Source organism: Mastigoproctus giganteus, chromosome 2 (assembly GCF_048544385.1).
Source record: "Mastigoproctus giganteus isolate SK-2022 chromosome 2, ASM4854438v1, whole genome shotgun sequence".
Lineage (NCBI taxonomy): Eukaryota > Metazoa > Arthropoda > Arachnida > Uropygi > Thelyphonidae > Mastigoproctus > Mastigoproctus giganteus.
In genome coordinates this window covers 260,385,517-260,406,888 of record NC_143576.1, presented here as the reverse complement: position 1 = coordinate 260,406,888, position 21,372 = coordinate 260,385,517, and the positions used below count along the sequence as shown (strand labels likewise).

At 39.7% G+C, this 21,372-nt stretch overlaps 1 protein-coding gene across 1 annotated transcript in view; it reads left to right on the top strand.

Moving 5' to 3' along the window:
* The window catches only part of LOC150090426 (uncharacterized), a 61,475-nt gene that overhangs the window by 26,238 nt on the left and 13,865 nt on the right, over positions 1-21,372 (top strand). The window contains exon 3 of the mRNA XM_090390309.1: positions 18,885-19,216. Coding sequence (XP_090246435.1) covers positions 18,885-19,216 — 332 coding nt within the window. The remainder of the gene's footprint in view (positions 1-18,884; positions 19,217-21,372) is intronic.

Sequence of the window (21,372 nt, the reverse complement as noted above, 5' to 3'; positions counted from 1 at the left end):
TTTCTTCATAAGAACGCCCTTTTACCGATCTCACCAGGCGAGTTACCCTTCTTTGCACCCTTTCAAGAAGCTCGATGTCTTTCTTTAGGTGCGGTCTCCATACTTGAACACAGTATTCCAAGTGTGGTCTAACATAAGCCTTATATAATGGGATTATCACGTCCCTATCTCAACTTGCAAAAGTTCGATAGATCATCGATAGGACACCATGGGCCTTCCTTGCAACCTGTTTACAATGCTCAGAGAATTTCATGTCTGACCGTATCGTAACACCCAAGTCCCTTTCCTCCAGTACTGGGTTTAGTTGAACTCCACCAAGTGAATAAGTTATTTTGGGATTACTGTTTCCCAGGTGTAATACCTTACACTTTGTTGGATTAAAGCACAGCTGCCATTTTTCTGACCATTCTTGAAGTCTATCTAGGTCTCTCTGAAGAAGCTCAGCTTGACGGTGATCATTAACTACTCTACCAATTTTAACATCATCTGCAAATTTAGACATCACGCCCTCTATCCCTTCATCAATGTCGTTTATGAAAATTAAAAACAACAGTGGTCCTAATACTGATCCTTGGGGAACCCCACTTCTTACATCAACCCAATGTAGAATGTAGAAAACAATCATCCAATAAATCCAAAAAACCTTTGCTAGTGTGTGAGTGACCAACCCAAAAATTCCAGTCAATATCTGGGAAATTAAAATCCCCATTATAAGACTCTCTTATTTACTGGCCCACTCTATTTCCCTGTACAGTTTCTTATTATACTCATCAGAGTCATTAGGCCTATCATCATCATCATCATCAGCCATTTTCAATCCACTGCAGGATGAAGGCCTCTCCAGCAACTTTCCAGTTCCTTCTGTTTTGAGCACTGGCCATCCATTTACTACTCAAAAACTCATGAATTTCATCTATCCATCTCCGCCTTTGTCTTCCAGATTTTCTTCTAGCTCCTCTTGGGTACCATTGTGCTATTTTCTTAGTCCATCTGTCATCATGTCTTCGAGCTATGTGTCCTGCCCAAGACCATTTTAGTTCTTTAGTTTTGATAAGAATGTCCTTTACTTGAGTTTGCTGCCTAATCCATGTGTTTCTCTTCTTATCTAACAGTGTTATTCCCAATATAATTCGTTCCATTCTTCGCTGTGTAGTTCTTAGCTTCTTTTCCATTCTTTTGGTGAGTGCCCAAGTTTCACTTCCATAAGTCATGGTGGGGAGTATACATTGATTCATTATTTTACGTTTCAGACAAACTGGGATATTGCTCTTCAGTATGTGACTATATTTCCTGAATGCTATCCATCCAAAATTTATTCTTCTCTTGACTTCCAGCCATTTATCATTATCACAGCTAATAACTTGTCCCAGATAAGTATATGACTCCACCTTTTCAATTACTGCTCCTTCAATCATTATTTCCCTTTCTGTGGCATACTTGTTCATCATTACTTTTGTTTTAGCCATATTCATCTTTAGTCCAAAATTCTTACTAACTGTGCATAACTGATTAAGATTTTCCTCTAATTCTTTGGGATCGTGGCTTATGACCACAATGTCATCTGCAAATCGTAAATGGCTTAGGTACTCTCCGTTCACATTGACTCCTTTCTGTGACCAGTCTAATCTTCTGAAAGCTTCCTCCAGGGCAGCAGTAAACAGCTTTGGAGATATTGTGTCTCCTTGTCGAACTCCTTTCTCGATTTTAAATTTGCTACTGTCTTTGTCTAGTCTAATAAAGGATGTAGCACTCTCATATATTTTCTTCAAAATCATAATATATGGGGTATCTATGCCTTGTCTTTCCAGTGCCCGAAACATTGCCTTATGCTGTATGGAGTCAAATGCCTTTTCATAATCCACAAATGCCAGGCATAATGGTGTTTTATATTCATTTGCTTTCTCCATTAGTTGTGATATTACGTGAAGGTGATCCATAGTTGAGTATCCTGTTCTAAAGGCAGCTTGCTCTTTCGGTTGATTCTCATCAAGTATTCTTTCTAATCTGTTAGTAATGACCCTTGTGAACAACTTGTAGATATGGGATAACAAGCTAATTGGTCTAAAATTTCCAATTTCTGATTTATCTCCTTTCTTATGCAGCAAAACTATGATTGCATTATTCCACTGCTTAGGCATCACACATTTTCTAATGCACTTTGTGAAGAGCCTTGCCAGTTTTTGTGTTATGTCTCTTCCTCCCAATTTTAACAATTCTACAGTAACTTCATCTTCCCCCGGGGCTTTCCAATTCTTCATTTTCTTCAATGCATGTTCTACCTCATCAGGAAGAATATCGTGTATGTCGTATGTGTTGCTACTTTGCAATCCATGTTCCCCACTGCTGGTATCATTCCCTCGCTCCTTGTATAATTCTCTATAGTAGTCTTCTGCTATTTGAATTATGCCTTCTCTGCTGTTTATAAGTACACCATCGCTATTCTTCAGTTTCAGTATCATTTGTCTTTCTGTATTACTGCTCATGGCTGCTGATTTAAATCCTTTGTTTTCCCTTAATGCTTGTTCTACTTTTCTTGTGTTAAATCTTCTTATGTCCTCTCTGAGTCTCTTTCTAATGGCTTTGCATAACTCAGTATACTCAATTTTCTCCCTGTCAGTGTTTTTCTTGCTCTTCATTTGTCGTCTTTGGTTCATCATGACAAGTGTTTCTTGACTAATTTTTTCTTCTTTGGATTTCTGTTTCCCTATAGGTTTCTTGGGCTTTATCACTTTCAGAAAGTTGTAATATTCCTCGTCGATATCTTGGTCCTGAGCAGTCTGCAGAAGCTCAAACTTGTTCTTAAGTTCCAGTACATACTGCTTTTTCTCCTCCTCTGTTATTTCAAAGACCTTTGTATTATTTACTCGAGTCAGTTTTTTCCTTTCCTTTCCTACATCTATATCAAGTGTACATCTTACCATTCTATGATCACTTCCAACATTTACCTTATTCAGGACGGTAACATCATTCACAATATATCTTCTGTTAGTGAGTTTGAAGTCGATTTCATTAGTTGTTAATCCATTTGGACTCTTCCATGTCCACTTTCTGTTCACCCTTTTCTTGAAAAAAGTGTTCATTACTGACAGTCCTTGAGATTCTGCAAATTCCACAAGTCTTTCACCTCTTTTATTTCTTTCACCAATTCCAAAATTTCCTATAGTTCCTCTTTCTGCGCTGTTTTGCCTTTTTCCAACCTTAGCATTGAAGTCCCCCATAATAATAGTGTAGTGGGTTTTCTGCTCATCTAGAAGACTCTGAATTTCAGTGTACATTTCTTCAATCTCTTCATCATCATGGCTCGATGTTGGTGCATAAATCATTATAATCTTTAGCTTGTACCTCTTAGAAATCTTGAATATTAGTCTTGACACCCTCGGTGATGTACTTTTGAATTCCAAAATGTTGTTTTTAAAATCTTTATGGACCAGAAACCCAACTCCACCTTCACTCCTTTCACTGTTTCCATTGGTATACAGCAGATTTCCACTTGATAAACTTATAAGTGATTCATTTCTTCTTCTTGTTTCAGCCAAACCGATGATATTCCAATTCACATTTTCTAATTCCTTTTCCAGCTCTAATATCCTGTCTTCACCGATGAGTGATCTTACGTTATAACAGGCCAAGTTCAATTTCCGTGCATGGCAGCCTGGTCGTACCCAGAGATTCTTAGCACCCTCTGCTTCCACTCTAATCCTCTCGCTGCCGTAAGAGGGAGAGTGAAAGCTGCTGGGGACTGAGGGCCATTTGTATTGTTGTGCTCTCATTGCTAGAGGGTTTGGTCTTTTCCTCTTCACGCTGACCAGGCGTCTTGAAGAGAACCACTCTACACGTTCGTTGCCACCTGAGTGACGTAACAGGGCTTACCATCGAGAAGGTGTGCATGAGTGGATTTTAGGGAGGCAGGCCAACCGGACTTCTCCTAAATCTTCTGTAATAGAGAGATATTGGATCCATCAGTGTTTTAGGCTGAGTGTCTGATAACACACAGGATACCTGTTCCCCTCTAAGCCCCATTAGACCTATAGCACTCTCCTACTCTCAATTTTGATCTCCCAGTGCTTATGTCGGACTAAACTGACTTAACACTGCACTGTCCAGCGATGTCGACTGGTTTCACTTCCTTGGATTTTATGTATTTTTTAACTAATAGCATAACCCCTCCTCCCTTCCTATCCAGTCTATCCTTCCTGTACACATTGTTCTCCCCAAATTCCAGTTCTGCATTCCTTATATTGTGGGACACCACGTCTCTAATATCCCAACAATATCTGCCTTTGATGTTTTGAACAATACCTCAAGTTCATCAAATTTATTTACCAAACTCCTAGCATTGGTGTACACGCAAGTATACATGCACCTATTCCTATTCTTAGCTACCCTAACACAACCCATGTGTTTACTTGTACCGCAATGACTCCCAGCGGTCTCTGAAATACTCTGCATCTTGTTTACCAGGCTGCTGCTCATTCCAATAGAAGCAGTGCAAGAATCACTTTCACCTCTGCCAGTGGCTACTGTTAATCTATTAGTCCTTGTATCCCCCAAAGCTAGCAATTTTCAGATCCACCTAACACTGCCTCGACAGCAAATTCTAAATGGAAAGCATTCAGAGAAATAATCATAAAGCTGTTAGGCTTTTCATACACTAAGAAATACTGTTCAGACCTAGACCTAAATCGATATCAGATGAACTGATGAAACTTGTGACAGAGAAGAAAAATGAGTGGGATGCATATAAATTATTAGGCGATACAGAAGCCTATTGTATGTATAAATTAGTCTCTAATGAAGTCACAAAGGAGGTTAAGCAAGCTAAGGCAGATGATGAGAATGCTCTCGGAAAGAATGCAAAGAACAATGGCAAAGATATCTGTTCTTTTATTAATGGTAGAAGGAAGGGGTTGAATGAGATTGGACCACTTGATGTCAGTGGGTTAACTGTTGATGACACTACTCCGGTTGCTAACAAATTGAATAGGTATTTTGCATCTACATTAACACAGGCATTCTTTAAGGAAGGATATTGTTGGGATAGCAGAGACGTGATGTCACAAAGAGATAAGCAATGCAGAATTGGAATTTGGGAAGTACAATGTGTACAGAAAGGATAGAAAGGGACAAGCAGTCATGCTATTAGTTAAGAAACACATAAAATCCAAGGAAGTGCTTCCACATGATGTGGGGGGACAGTGCAATGTTGAGTAAATTTGGTATGACATAAGCACTGGGTAAGACATAAGCACAGTATGACATAAGCACAGCGGCAACCCCCAAGACACAATGTGCTGGTCCCAAAGGAACTAGTAGTTGGTGACTCTATTGTCAGAGAAACGGGGAATATGCTTTGTAAAAAGGGTAGGTGGAACAGGATCAGGGTATGCCTGCCAGGGGCAAAGGTTGATGACGTTGTAGAGCAGATATCATCTTTTAAGGGCACAAAATGTGATATAGTTGTACACGTTGGCACTAATGATATTAAGAGTGGAAACTGGAAGAATTGCTTAACAAGTACAGGTCACTGTTGAAAAAAAGCTATGAAATAGGGTTGAATTTGAAAGTGTCTGCAATTCTGCCAGACACGATAGGAGGGAGTATATGATGAGAGCCTTGTCGATCTGTTCGCCCCTGGAAAGATTGTGCAAGGCTCAAGGGGTAGAATTTTTTTCAGCCTGGACTGTACTTGTTAACAGGAGAGATTGCTTCTACAGGGATGGGATACACTTAAATAGAAAGGGTGCAAGAATATTTGCTGATGCTATCGAGGCAGTGTTAGGTGGGTCGCAAAACTGCTAGATTTGGGGGAGACAAAGACAAATAGATTAACAGTAGCCAATGGCAGAGGTGAAAGAGATTCTTGCACTGCTTCTATTGGAATGAGCAGAAGCCTGAAAAACAAGATGCAGGATATATCAGAGACTGCCGGGAATCATTGCGGTACAAGTAAACACATGGGTTGTGTTAGGGTAGCTAAGAATAGAAACAGGTGCATGTATACTTGCGTGTACACCAATGCTAGGAGTTTAGTAAATAAATTTGATGAATTTGAGGTATGGCTCAAAACATCAAAGGCAGATATTGTTGGGATATCAGACACGTGGTGTCACACAGATATAAGGAATGCAGAACTGGAATTTGGGGAGTACAATGTGTATAGAAAGGATAGACAGGACAGGAGGGGAGGAGGGGTTATGCTATTAGTTAAAAAACACATAAAATCCAAGGAAGTGAAGCCAGTCGACATTGATGGACAGGGCAGTGTCGAGTCAGTTTGGTGTGACATAAGCATAGGTAAATCAAAATTGAGAGTAGGAGTGTGCTATAGGCCTAATGACTCTGATGAGTATAATAAGATACTGTACAGGGAAATAGAATGGGCCAGTAAATCAGAGAGTCTTATAATGGGGGATTTTAATTTCCCAGATATTGACTGGAATTTGTGGGTTGGTCACTCACACACTAGCAAGGCTTTTGTGGATTTATTGGATGATTGTTTTCTACACCAGCATGTTCGGGAGGCAACTAGAGGGAGTAATACTCTTGATCTGATTATCAGTAGTGATTCTTCATGCATTAGGAATCTGCAGATAAAGGAACCACTGGGTGGCAGTGATCACAGTGTGCTGAAGTGGCATTTACTCAAGGAGGTAACTACCATCAGAGGTAAAGGGGAGGGTTTTTGCTTTCGTAAAGGCGACTATGATGGTCTGAGACAGTATTTAAATTCTATACAGTGGGACCAACTGATGATGTTACCAACAGCAAATTCAAAATGGGAAGCATTCAAGGAACTAATCTTGGAAGCTACCAGGCTTTACATACCAACCAAGAAATATTGTTCAAGGTTCAGGCCTAAATGGTTGTCAGATGAACTAATGAGACATATGGCAGAGAAGAAAAATGCATGGGATACATACAAATTAATGGGTGACATGGAAGCCTATGATAGATATAAGTTGGTCTGTAACCAAGTCACAAAGGAGATTAGGCAGGCAAAGGCAGATTATGAGAAATCCTTGGCAAAGGATGCAAAGAAAAACAGAAAAGAGTTCTTTACCTATTTAAACTCAAGAAGGAAAGGGATGAATCAGATTGGTCCACTGGATGTTGATGGTTCAACAGTTGAGGATCCAGCTCAGGTGGCTAACAATCTAAATGAGTATTTTGCATCTACATTCACACATGAGGAGTTATTCAGGAAGGGGAATGTCGTAGGTGAAGTAAACATTGGCAGTGAGCTAGATGATTTTCTAATAACTGAGAGGAAAGTGGAGGAGAAATTGTTGAAGATAAACATAAAAAAGGCACCTGGGGTAGATGGGATCTATCCAGTTATATTAAAGGAGGCAGCAAAGGAAGTAAGCAAACCGCTAGCCATAATTATGAGAGCTTCTTTGGACTCAGGAGAGGTACCCATGGACTGGAGATGTGCAAATGTAACCCCAATTCACAAAGGAGGATCAAAGGCTGACACAAGTAATTATAGACCTGTTAGTTTAACTTCGGTTCCAGGAAAATTAATGGAGACACTGGTTAAAGAAGCACTGCAGGATCATCTGCACAAGAATTCAGTTATAGCTCAGACACAGCATGGTTTTGTTAAGGGCAGGTCTTGTCTGACCAATTTGATTGGATACTATGATGTAGTCACAAAAGAACTGGATGCAGGGAATAACTTTTATATTATATATTTGGATCTTAGAAAGGCTTTTGATACTGTTGTGCATGGAAGACTGCTGCACAAATTGGAGAAGTGTGGCATTGGAGGCAAATTGCTGCTATGGATAAAGGGATGGTTGAGTGGCAGAAGACAGAGAGTGGTAATCAATGGACACTGCTCAACGTGGACTAATGTTATTAGTGGAGTTCCTCAGGGTTCAGTGTTGGGTCCATTGTTGTTTTCTGTATTTATAAATGATATTGATGATGGTGTATCAGGCTTAATGTCCAAGTTTGCAGACGATACCAAGGTTGGCATAGTTGTTAAGGAAACTATTGATACTATGCTGCTGCAACAGGATCTGGAAAGGTTGAGCAGATGGGCTGAGAGGTGGCAAATGAAGTTTAACATTGACAAATGTAAAGTACTACATATGGGAAACAGTAACCCAAGATCAACGTATGAACTCTGTGGTACTACGCTGACAGTGGTAGAGAATGAAAAGAACCTGGGGGTAATTGTGCAGGCAGATATGAAGTTCTCTGAGCAGTGCAGACGAGCTGCAAGAGTAACTCATGGTGTCTTGTCAATGATATACAGGAATTTTTCTAGCAGGGACAGGGATGTGATTATTCCCTTGTATAAGGCATTGGTCAGGCCACACCTTGAGTACTGTATACAGGTCTGGAGGCCTCATTTCAAGAAGGATGTAGAGTTGCTGGAACGAGTACAGAGAAGGGCAACAAGATTAGTGAATGGAACAAAGGGTTGCTCTTACAAAGAAAGGCTTAAGTTTTGCAAATTACAGAGCCTGGAGACTAGGCATCGGCGAGGTGATCTGATAGAGGTGTATAAGGCCTTGAATGGCTTGAGCATGCTCAATGCCGATGGGATTCTTCCTCTTGCTCAGAATAATCACCTGAGAGGGCATAAATTCAAATTGAGGAAGGATGGATGTTGGATAGATGTGCGGAAATTTGCCTTTAGCCAGCGGGCAGTTGGTTTGTGGAATAGACTCCCATCGCTTGTTGTTGAAGTTGATAGCCTAAACAAATTTAAGGCTCAGCTGGACAGGTATTTCGAACGAACGGAGGGGTGAAATGGAAGTAGTGGTTGGTTTTTTTTTTTTTTTTTTTTTTTTGGCTGATGCTGAATAAGCTTGCTTTCTTGCATCATATGCCTCTACTAATGGTAATGCTAAATTTGATGAATTTGAGGTATTGCTCAAAACATCAAAGGCAGATATTGTTGGTATATCAGAGACGTGGTGTCACACAGATATAAGGAATGCAGAACTGGAATTTGGGGAGTACAACGTCTACAGAAAGGATAGACTGGATAGGAAGGGAGGAGGGGTTATGCTATTAGTTAAGAAATACATAAAATCCAAGGAAGTGAAGCCAGTGGACATCGCTGGACAGTGCAGTGTCGAGTCAGTTTGGTGTGACATAAGCATTGGGAGATCAAAATTGAGAGTAGGAGTGTGCTATAGGCCTAATGACTCTGATGAGTATAATAAGATACTGTACAGGGAAATAGAGTGGGCCAGTAAATCAGAGAGTCTTATAATGGGAGATTTTAATTTCCCAGATATTGACTGGGATTTGGGGGCTGGTTACTCACACACTAGCAGGACTTTTGTGGATTTCTTGGATGATTGTTTTCTACATCAGCATGTTCAGGAGGCAACTAGAGGGAAGAATACTCTTGATTTGATTATCAGCAGTGATTCTTCATGCATTAAGAATCTGCAGATAAATGAACCACTAGATGGCAGTGATCACAGTGTGCTGAAGTGGGATTTACTCAAAGAGGTAACTACCATTAAGGGTAAAGGAAGGTTATTGCTTTCGTAAAGGCGACTACGATGGACTGAGACAGTATTTAAATTCTATACAGTGGGACCAACTGATGATGTTACCACAGCAAATGCAAAATGGGAAGCATTCAAAGAACTTATCTTGGACGCTAGTAGGCTATACATACCAACTAAGAAATATTGTTCAAGGTTTAGGCCTAAATGGATGTCAGATGAACTAATGAGGCATATGGCAGAGAAGAAACATGCATGGGATACATACAAATTAACACATGACACAGAAGCCTATGATAGATACAAGTTGATCTGTAACCAAGTTACAAAGGAAGTTAGGCAGGCGAAGGCAGATTACGAGAAATCTTTGGTAAGGGATGCAAAGAAAGACAGCAAGAGTTCTTTACTTATGTAAACTCTAGAAGGAAGGGGATGAATCAGATTGGTCCACTTGATATCGATGGGTCAACTGTTGATGATCCTGCTCAGGTAGCTAACAAACTAAATGAATATTTTGCATCGACATTCACACATGAGGAGTTATTTAGCGAGGGGAAAGCCAGAAGTGTATTCAACTCTAGCAGTAAGCTAGAGAATCTTGTAATAACTGAGAGTAAAGTGGAGGAGAAATTGTTGAAGATAAACACAAAAAAGGCACCAGGGGTGGATGTGATCTATCCAGTTATATTAAAGGAGGCAGCAAAAGAAGTAAGCAAACCCTTAGCCATAATTATGAGAGCTTCCTTGGACTCAGGGGAGGTACCCACAGACTGGAGATGTGCAAATGTCACCCCAATTCACAAAGGAGGATCAAAGGCTGACACAAGTAATTATAGACCTGTGAGTTTAACTTCTGTTCCAGGAAAATTAATGGAGGCACTAGTTAAAGAAGCACTGCAGGATCATTTAGACAAGACTTCAGCTATAGCTCAGACACAGCATGGTTTTGTTAAGGGGAAGTCTGGCCTGACCAATTTGATTGGATACTATGATGCAGTCACAAAGGAACTGGATGCAGGGAATAACTTTGATATTATATACTTGGATCTTAGAAAGGCTTTTGATACTGTTGCACATGGAAGACTGCTGCACAAATTGGAGCAGTGTGGCATTGGAGGCAAATTGCTGCTGTGGATAAAGGGGTGGCTGAGGGGGAGAAGACAGAGAGTGGTAATCAGTGGACACTGCTCGTCGTGGACTAATGTTATTAGTGGAGTCCCTCAGGGCTCAGTGTTGGGTCCATTATTGTTTTCTGTATTTATAAATGATATTGATGATGGTATATCAAGCTTAATGTCAAAGTTTGCAGACGATACAAAGGTAGGCAGGGTTGTCAAGGACACTACTGACACTATGCTGCTGCAACAGGATCTGGAAAGGTTGAGCAGATGGGCTTCGAGGTGGCAAATGAAGTTTAACATTGACAAATGTAAAGTACTACACATGGGAAACAGCAACCCAGAGCAACATATCAACTCTGTGGTACTACACTGACAGTGGTAGAGAATGAAAGGTACCTAGGGGTGGTTGTGCAGGCAAATATGAAGTTCTCTGAGCAGTGCAGACGGGCTGCAGAGTAGCTCATGGTGTATTGTCAATGATATATAGGAATTTTTCTAGCAGGGATAAGGAGGTGATTATTTCCTTGTATAAGGCAATGGTCAGGCCACACCTAGAGTACTGTATACAGGTCTGGAGGCCACATTTCAAGAAGGATGTAGAGCTGCTGGAACGAGTACAGAGAAGGGCAACAAGATTTGTGAGTGTAATAAAGGGTACTCTTATGAAGAAAGGCTTAAGTTTTGCAAATTACAGTGTCTGGAGACTAGGCACCAGCGAGGTGATCTGATAGAGGTGTATAAAGCCTTGAATGGTTTGAGCATGCTCAATGCTGATGGGATTCTTCCTCTCGCTCAGAATAATCACCTGAGAGGGCATAAATTCAAATTGAGGAAAGACAGATGTAGGATAGACGTGCGGAAATTTGCCTTTAGCCAGCGGGTGGTTGGTTGGTGGAACAGACTTCCATCCCTTGTCGTGGAAGTTGATAGCCTAAATAAGTTTAAGGCTCAGCTGGACAGATATTTTGAACAAACAGAGGGGTGAAGTGGAAGTGTTTTTTTTTTTTTGGCTGATGCTGCATAAGCTTGCTTTCTTGCATCAAATGCCTCTACTAATGCTAAGCAAAGTTGAGAGTAAGATTGTTATAGTCTTAATGAGTTTAATGAGTAAAATGAACAGCTCTATAGAGATAAATAAAGTAGGCCTGTAAATCAGATTGCCTTATAATGGGGGATTTTAACTTCCCAGACATAAACTGGAACTTAAGGGTTGGTCACTCACACTCTAGCAAAACCTTTGTTGATTTATTGGATGATTGTTTTCTACAGCAGCATGTTCGAGAAGCAACCAGAGGGAGTAACACTCTTGATCTGATTATCAGCAGTGATTATTCATGCATTAAGAATCTTCAAATAAAGGAACCAATAGGTGGCAGTGATCATAGTGTACTGATGTGGGATTTACTCAAAGATGTAACTACCATCAGGGTTAAAGGGAAGGGTTTTTGGTTTTGTAAAGGTGACTACCGTGGTCTGAGACAGTTTTTAAATTGTATGCAGTAGAACAAAATGATGATGTTACCGACATCAAATTCTAAATGGGAAGCATTCAAGGAATTAACCTTGGAAACTACTAGGCTTTTCATATCAACTAAGAAATAATTTTCATCATTTCAGCCTAAATGGATGTCAGATAAACTGAGTGGCGTATCCAGGTATAATCATAGGCGTGGGCATAGTAACCAGGTCCAGGTATCATCGTAAGGGGGTTCATGACAACCAGGCTTTTGAGTTTTTTTTTAGAATGTCTCCTGTGTTCTGTTTTTTTTTTTATTTCAAATTTTTGGTTATGGGGGTTTTGGTTATTCCCCTTCTTCCCACCCCAGAATACATCCCTGGATAAACTAATGACACTTGTGGCAATGAAGAAAAATGCATGGGATGCATATAAATTATCAGGCGACATAGATGTCTATGGTAGATATAAGATAGTCTGTAATCAAATTACAAATGAGATTAGGCAAGCAAAGGCAGATTATGAGAAATCTTTGGCAAAGGACACAAAGAAAAACAGTAATGACTTTAGTTATATAAACTCTACAAGGAAGGGGATAAATCACATTTACACACTTGATATCAATGGTTCGTTGTTAATTCTGGTAAGTTAGCTGACAAACTGAGTGAGTATTTTGCAATTACATTCACAAATGAGGAGTTATTCGGGAGGGGAATGCCAGACGTTTATCAAACTCTTTCAGGGAACTAAATGATTTTGTAATAACAGAGCAAAGTGGAGGAGAAATTGCTGAAGTTAAACTTAAGGATGGTACTTGGGGTGGATGGGATCTATCCATTTATATTAAAGGAAGCAACATAGAAAGTAAGTAGGCCCTTAGCCCTGATTATGAGGGCATCCTTGGATTCAGGGGAGGTCCCCATGGACTGGAGATGTGCAAATGTATCCCCAATTCACAAACGAGAATCAAAAGGTGACACAAGTAATTACAGACCTGTTTGTTTAACTTCTGTTCCGGAGAAAATAATGGAGTCACTGGTTAAAGAATTACTGCAGGATCTTCTAGACATGACAGCAGTTATAGTTCAGACATAGCATTGGTTTGTAAGGGGGAATGACCAATTTGTCTGACCAATTTGATTGGATACTATGATGTTATCACAAAGGAACTGGATGCAAAAATAATTTTGATATCATATACCTGGATTTTAGGAAAGCTTTTGATACTGTTGCACATGGAAGACTGCTGTACAAATTGGAGCAGTGTGGCATTGCAGGAAAATTGCTGCTGTGGATAAAGGAATGGTTGAGTGGGAAAAGACAGAGTGGTAATCAATGGACACTGCTCTTTATGGACTAATATTATTAGTGCAGATTCCCCCCCCCAGGGGGTCTGTGTTGGGCCCATTATTGTGTTCTGTATTTATCAATGATGCTGATAAAGGGATATCAGGCTTGATATCTAAGTTTGTAAACTGTACGAAGGTTGGCAAGGTTGTTAATGACAGCAGTGATAGTACACTACTGCAACAGGATCTAGAAATTTGAGCAGATAGGCTGAATGGTGGAAATTGAAGTTTAACATTGCAAATGTAAAGTACTGCCTATTGGTAGCAGTAACTCCAGAGTAACGTATGAATTGTGTGGTACTATACTGAGGGTGGTAGAGAATGAAAAGGACCTGTGCAATCAGATATGAAATTTTCTGAGCAGTGCAAACAGTCTGCAAGAGTAGTTCGTGATGTCTTTTCAATGATATACAGGAATTTTTCTAGCAGGAATAAGGAAGTGATTATTCCCTTGTATAAGACAATGGTCAGGTCACATCTTGAGTACTGTGTACAGGTCTGGAGGCCTCATTTTAGGAAGGATGTAGAGCTGCTGGAACGAGTGCAGAGAAGGGCAACAAGATTGGTGAATGGAACAAAGGGTTGCTCCTACGAAGAAAGGCGTGACTTTTTCAAATTAGTGTTGGCGACTAGGCACCAACACTAATTTGAAAAAAATGACAGTGTTGGTGCACTGTAATTGAAGTGTAGAAGGCCTTGTGGTTTGAGCCTGCTCAGTGCTGATGGGATGCTTCCTCTTACCCAGATTAATCGCCTGAGGGGACATGAATTCAAATCAAGGAAAGACAGTTGTAGAATAGTTGTGCGGAAGTTTGCCTTTAGCCAACGGGTGGTTGATTGTTAGAAGAAACTTCCATCTGTCGTTGTAGAAGTTGACAGCTTAAATAAATTCAAGGCAGAACTAAACAAACATTTGGAGCAAATGGATGGGTGAAATGGGATGGTTTTTTTTTTTATTTTTTGGCTGATGCTATATAAGCTTGCTTTTTTGCATCATATGCCTCTGCTAATGCTAATATAACACAAGTGCAGCTTTTAAATGTAGTAAAAAGTTCCCCCCATTTTATTTATCTTAAAATTTAGCTGGAAATAATTCAAAATTGTCCATGCCACCTTAATTTTCAAACTACTATGTACACAACTGTGAAAATTTGAAATATCCATTTTTTTTATATTAAAAACATATTTTTAATTGTTTTATGAACATAAAATGCCTTCTGCAGAATTTTTCACTCCTCTTTTTTTTTTTTTTTTTTCTCACCACTACAGAATAATTGCTGTAGACATTTTTCATCATCTCTATTATCCAAATAGTTTTGATTATTAACTCCATTATTACGGCGTTCTTGTGGGCCTATATGAGAGCTTGAAGGACAGGGTGGATGCCCTCGAAGGAACTAAATTGAGGGGCCCATCAAGCTCTCAGCTGCCCACATCAACGCCAGAGCTTGCACTTGGGCATTGCGTGACACAGAGGCAACCCCCAAGGCAGAATGCGCTGGTCCCGAAGGAACTAGTAGTTGTTGGTGACTCTATTGTCAGGGAAACGGGGAACATGCTTTGTAAAAAAGATAGGTGGAACAGGACCAGGGTATGTCTGCCAGGGGCAAAGGTTGATGACGTTGTAGAGCGAATATCATCTTTTAAGGGCACAAAAGGTGATATAGTTGTACACGTTTGCACTAATAATATTAAGAGTAGGAGACCGGCAGAATTACTTAACAAGTACAGGTCACTGCTGAACAAAAGCCGAGAATTAGGGTTGAATTTGAAAGTGTCTGCAATTCTGCCCAGAAACGATAGGAGGGAGTATATGATGAGAGCCTTGTCGATCAATTCGGCCCTGGAAAGATTGTGCAAGGCTCAAGGGGTAGAATTTTTTTCAGCCTGGACTGTACTTGTTAAAAGGAGAGATTGCTTCTACAGGGATGGGATACACTTAAATAGAAAGGGTGCAAGAATATTTGCTGATGCTATCGAGGCAGTGTTTGGTGGGTCGGAAAACTGCTAGCTTGGGGGGAGACAAAGACCAATAGATTAACAGTAGCCACTGGCAGAGGTGAAAGAGATTCTTGCACTGCTTCTATTAGAATGAGCAGAAGCCTGAAAAACAAGATGCATGATATTTCAGAGACTGCTGGGAGCCATTGCGGTACAAGTAAACACATGGGTTGTGTTAGGGTAGCTAAGAATAGAAACAGGTGCAGGTATACATGCGTGTACACCAATGCTAGGAGTTTAGTAAATAAATTTGATGAATTTGAGGTATTGCTCAAAACATCGAAAGCAGATATTGTTGGGATATCAGAGACGTGGTGTCACACAGATATAAGGGATGCAGAACTGCAATTTGGGGAGTACAACGTCTACAGAAAGGATAGACAGGATAGGAAGGGGGAGGGGTTATGCTATTAGTTAAGAAACACATAAAAACCAAGGAAGTGAAGCCAGTCGACATCGCTGGACAGTGCAGTGTGGAGTCAGTTTGGTGTGACATAAACATTGGGAGATCAAAATTGAGAGTAGGAGTGTGCTATAGGCCTAATGACTCTGATGAGTATAATAAGGAACTGTACAGGGAAATAGAGTGGGCCAGTAAATCAGAGTGTCTTATAATGGGAGATTTTAATTTCCCAGATATTGACTGGAATTTGGGGGCTGGTTACTCACACACTAGCAGGGCTTTTGTGGATTTATTGGATGATTGTTTTCTACATCAGCATGTTCGGGAGGCAACTAGAGGGAGTAATACTCTTGATTTGATTATCAGCAGTGATTCTTCATGCATTAAGAATCTGCAGATAAATGAACCACTAGGTGGCAGTGATCACAGTGTGCTGAAGTGGGATTTACTCAAAGAGGTAACTACCATTAGGGGTAAAGGGAAGGGTTATTGCTACCGTAAAGGCGACTACGATGGACTGAGACAGTATTTAAATTCTATACAGTGGGACCAACTGATGATGTTACCAACAGCAAATTCAAAATGGGAAGCATTCAAAGAACTTATCTTGGAAGCTACTAGGTTTTACATACCAACTAAGAAATATTGTTCAAGGTTTAGGCCAAAATGGATGTCAGATGAACTAATGAGGCATATGGCAGAGAAGAAAAATGCATGGGATACATACAAATTAACACATGACACAGAAGCCTATGATAGATACAAGTTGATATGCAACCAAGTTACAAAGGAGGTTAGGCAGGCGAAGGCAGATTACGAGAAATCCTTGGCAAGGGATGCAAAGAAAAACAGCAAAGAGTTCTTTACTTATGTAAAGTCTAGAAGGAAGGGGATGAATCAGATTGGTCCACTTGATATTGATGGGTCAACTGTTGGTGATCCTGCTCAGGTAGCTAACAAACTAAATGAATATTTTGCATCGACATTCACACATCAGGAGTTATTCAGCAAGGGGAATGCCAGAGGTGTATTCAACTGTAGCAGTAAGCTACAGAAATTTGAAATAACTGGGAGTAAAGTGGAGGAGAAACTGCTGAAGATAAACACAAGAAAGGCACCCGGGGTGGATGGGATCTATCCAGTTATATTAAAGGAGGCAGCAAAGGAAGTAAGCAAACCCTTAGCCATAATTATGAGAGCTTCCTTGGACTCAGGGGAGGTACCCATAGACTGGAAATGTGCAAATGTGACCCCAATTCACAAAGGAGGATCAAAGGCTGACACAAGTAATTATGAGCTTAACTTCTGTTCCAGGAAAATTAATGGAGGCACTGGTTAAAGAAGCACTGCAGGATCATTTAGACAAGACTTCAGTTATAGCTCAGACACAGCATGGTTTTGTTAAGGGGAAGTCTTGCCTGACCAACTTGATTGGATATTATGATGCAGTCACAAAAGAACTGGATGCAGGGAATAACTTTGATATTATATACTTGGATCTTAGAAAGGCTTTTGATACTGTTGCACATGGAAGACTGCTACACAAATTGGAGCAGTGTGACATTGGAGGCAAATTGCTGCTATGGATAAAGGGGTGGTTGAGGGGGAGAAGACAGAGAGTGGTAATCAATGGACACTGCTCATCGTGGACTGATGTTATTAGTTGAGTCCCTCAGGGCTCAGTGTTGGGTCCATTATTATTTTCTGTATTTATAAATGATATTGATGATGGTATATCGGGCTTAATGTCCAAGTTTGCAGACGATACAAAGGTTGGCAGGGTTGTCAAGGACACTACTGACACTATGCTGCTGCAACAGGATCTGGAAAGGTTGAGCGGATGGGCTGAGAGGTGGCAAATGAAGTTTAACATTGACAAATGTAAAGTACTACACATGGGAAACAGCAACCCCAGAGCAACGTATCAACTCTGTGGTACTACACTGACAGTGGTAGAGAATGAAAGGGACTTGGGGGTGGTTGTGCAGGCAGATATGAAGTTCTCCGAGCAGTGCAGACGGGCTGCAAGAGTAGCTCATGGAGTATTGTCAATGATATACAGGAATTTTTCCAGCAGGGATAAGGAGGTGATTATTCCATTGTATAAGGCGATGGTCAGGCCACACCTAGAGTACTGTATACAGGTCTAGAGGCCTCATTTCAAGAAGGATGTAGAGCTGCTGGAACGAGTACAGAGAAGGGCAACAAGATTAGTGAATGGAACAAAGGGGTGCTCTTACGAAGAAAGGCTTAAGTTTTGCAAATTACAGTGTCTGGAGACTAGGCACCAGCGAGGTGATCTGATAGAGGTGTATAAAGCCTTGAATGGTTTAAGCATGCTCAATGCTGATGGGATTCTTCCTCTAGCTCAGAAAAATCACTTGAGAGGGCGTAAATTCAAATTGAGGAAAGACAGATGTAGGATAGACGTGCGGAAATTTGCCTTTAGCCAGCGGGTGGTTGGTTGGTGGAACAGACTTCCATCCCTTCTGGTGGAGGTTGACAGCCTAAATAAGTTTAAGGCTCAGCTGGACAGGTATTTTGAACAAACAGAGGGGTGAAGTGGAAGTGGGTTTTTTTTTTTTTTTTTTGGCTGATGCTGCATAAGCTTGCTTTCTTGCATCAAATGCCTCTACTACTGCTAATGCTAATTACCTTGAGAGGGCAAACAGAAATAGTCAATAGAAAAATCTGTATTCTTGAACAGTTGGATGCAAGAGGTGCTGCTAATTTTTAATTCTTTTTTATCAGCAGGTGCTTATAATTATAATTATCAAGAATATGCTTAACTATTCTTGATAACTATATGTGCTTTTCTGCATTTTTCATACTGCATTTTTCTACTTTGCATAATAACTAACAGAGATTTTATGTTTTCAATGGAGAAATACTTTTGTTTGATGGGGAGGTTTAGCTGTATTGGCCAAATAGACACAGAAGCTGAAATTGTGTGAAGCTTTGAATGTCCCAGTGTATACCTCTGTGTTAATAAAATTTTAATGTTTTAATTAATTTTTTATTTTTATTTAATAAAATTTAAAAAATATTTAAGTGAATTTTTTAAAATTAATTTTTCAGGAACAAAAGCTAGTTGTGGTGACAAACAGAATACAATATCTCCAGTTGACTATTTAGTTACATGTGCTCAAAACAGTGTGGAGTCTTCTAGCACAATTTGTAAAGAAGATAATTCTGATGCACAAAGTGAAAATTTATCTGATGATTGCCAAAAGAAAATATATCCTGCAGATGCTGAAAAGGCAGATTTCATGAGGAGTTTCTCGAAAATAGCGATGTCCAGAAGACCAGATGGGAAATTGCAGCAATTATTAGAAAAACCACAATTTGATTCATCTGTCAGGTCAAAAATATGTAATAATTTAGGTGAAATTAAAAATATTGATTGCTTGGTAGGTATCTTACACATTTTTTTTAGACTCCTAAACCTCACCATTTCTAGTTTTGTCATTATTCTTTTCATATTTGTAGTTTCCACTTTCCATTGTTCTGTTTCTGCTGTGTGCCTTTTCTATAGATACTTCCATGTTCAGTGTTCTTCTGAATTGTCATCTCTAATTTTCCTGATCCTTTCCAAACGACTTTAGACTTCTCAGCATCCATTCACTGTCCAACTCCAAACTCTCAGAACCAACTTTTCCTTTTTCTCATTTATTCCTTCTACTCCTCTTTTCTTGAACAACTTTCCTTCACATGTGTTTCTCAAAAATTACAGCCTACAGAATTCAAGTGAATGTCAACAAGTAACTTTTGTCTTTTGGTTTTCAATCCAAGTGTGATACTTAGTACTGTAGGTTCTAATACCTTTCATATTTGGGGATTTCATAAAAAAGAAAAGCTTGGATTACTGTGTCCAAGAGTGGAATGATTTTGAGCATGTGGGCTACAGAGCTTGGCAACCAGACACCTTAGAGAGGACCAGATTAAGGTCTATAAGGCTTTCAGAAGAGAAAGTAAAATAAATGAGCGAGTGTTAAATTTTAAGTGTTATAAATGATTACAGAACTAGGGCCACAAATTCAAATTACAGGAGGAGTTTTAGGCTGGATTGTAAGAAGTTTTCTTTTCGTCAGCAAGTTTTTTAAATTACAAATCAAACACAAGTTTTTTCAATTACAAATCGAACATCACAGTTCATAGTAAATCACAGAAGTAGGTGAAATGGCATCATTTTTGTTATATCTCACATTGTGAATGCCTTTACAAAGAGTTGCTCTGATATGCCTTGAGGAAAGACAGATGTAGGATAGACGTGCGGAAATTTGCCTTTAGCCAGCCGGTGGTTGGTTGGAGGAACAGACTTCCATCCCTTGTCGTGGAAGTTGATAGCCTAAATAAGTTTAAGGCTAAGCTGGACAGGTATTTCAAACGAACAGAGGGGTGAAGTGGAAGTGGTTATTTTTTATTTGTTTATTTATTTATTTTTTTTGGCTGATGCTGCATAAGCTTGCTTTTTTGCATCAAATGTTACGAGAAGACTAATGTTATGTATACTGCGGCGGATACCACCACCCATTGCACACCATCTGGCATCTCTCATATTGTGGAGTTATACTTCATAGCTGGGCAATCATCGACTGCCAATCCAATATGAAGTAACGTTACATTATCTTTTATATTGTAGAAGAAAAAATGTTCCTGCGATTGTAAATGGTATAACGTATAATACTGACTTGCAAGAAAAGGTAGACATTAAAAGAATGAGAAATGAATGTTGTAGAGCGTGGCAAAATACCTGGTCCACCTCTACTTTGGGTAGGGAGACGTTTAAGTTTTTTCCCGAGGTTGTTGATTATGACAAGAAAATGGACTGGTTCAATCCTGGTTTATACGTTACGTTTTTATATACCGGTCATGGAAGTCTTAACTTCAAATTGTTCTCACTAGGATTAAGTAACACTCCTCTCTGTAGTTGTGGTGCTCAAGAAACTGTTGAGCACCTCGTCTTTCATTGTCCTCTGTACGACGATTTAAGACTAGACTTTCAACTTCTCACAAATGTATTTGACTGCTCCGAACTGCCGAGATTGGTTAACTGTTCTGAATATTACACTGCCTTCTCCACCTATGCAGAGAAATTGTTTAAACGGAGAAAAAGAATTCTTGCTCCTGAGGTTCAGTAAAATGCTAGACTGCTTCTTTGAATTACTCTTACCTGATGTATTGATCAGTCTGCTGGACTCCGAAGCCCAGTATTTATTTATGTACCATCATTGTATATAGTCTTTTATGTACCACCACTGTATATAGTCTTCTTATGTACCACCATTGTAAATAGTCTTTTATGTATAATTAATCATTGTACTCTTTATGTATAACTAATCATTGTACTCTTTATGTATAACTAATCATTGTACTTTTATGTACAATTAATCATTATAAATTGTACCCAATGTATAGATTACTTTCAGCGGTGAATAGGGGAAACCCTGGAGCCCGCCAAAAAAATAATAAAATACTTTGACTTTGACCTGGAATCTGGGAATCTGTGAGAATAAGTAAGATAGTCTTCTCCACTGGTGAAGCGTTGATTATTCGAGGTAGTGCT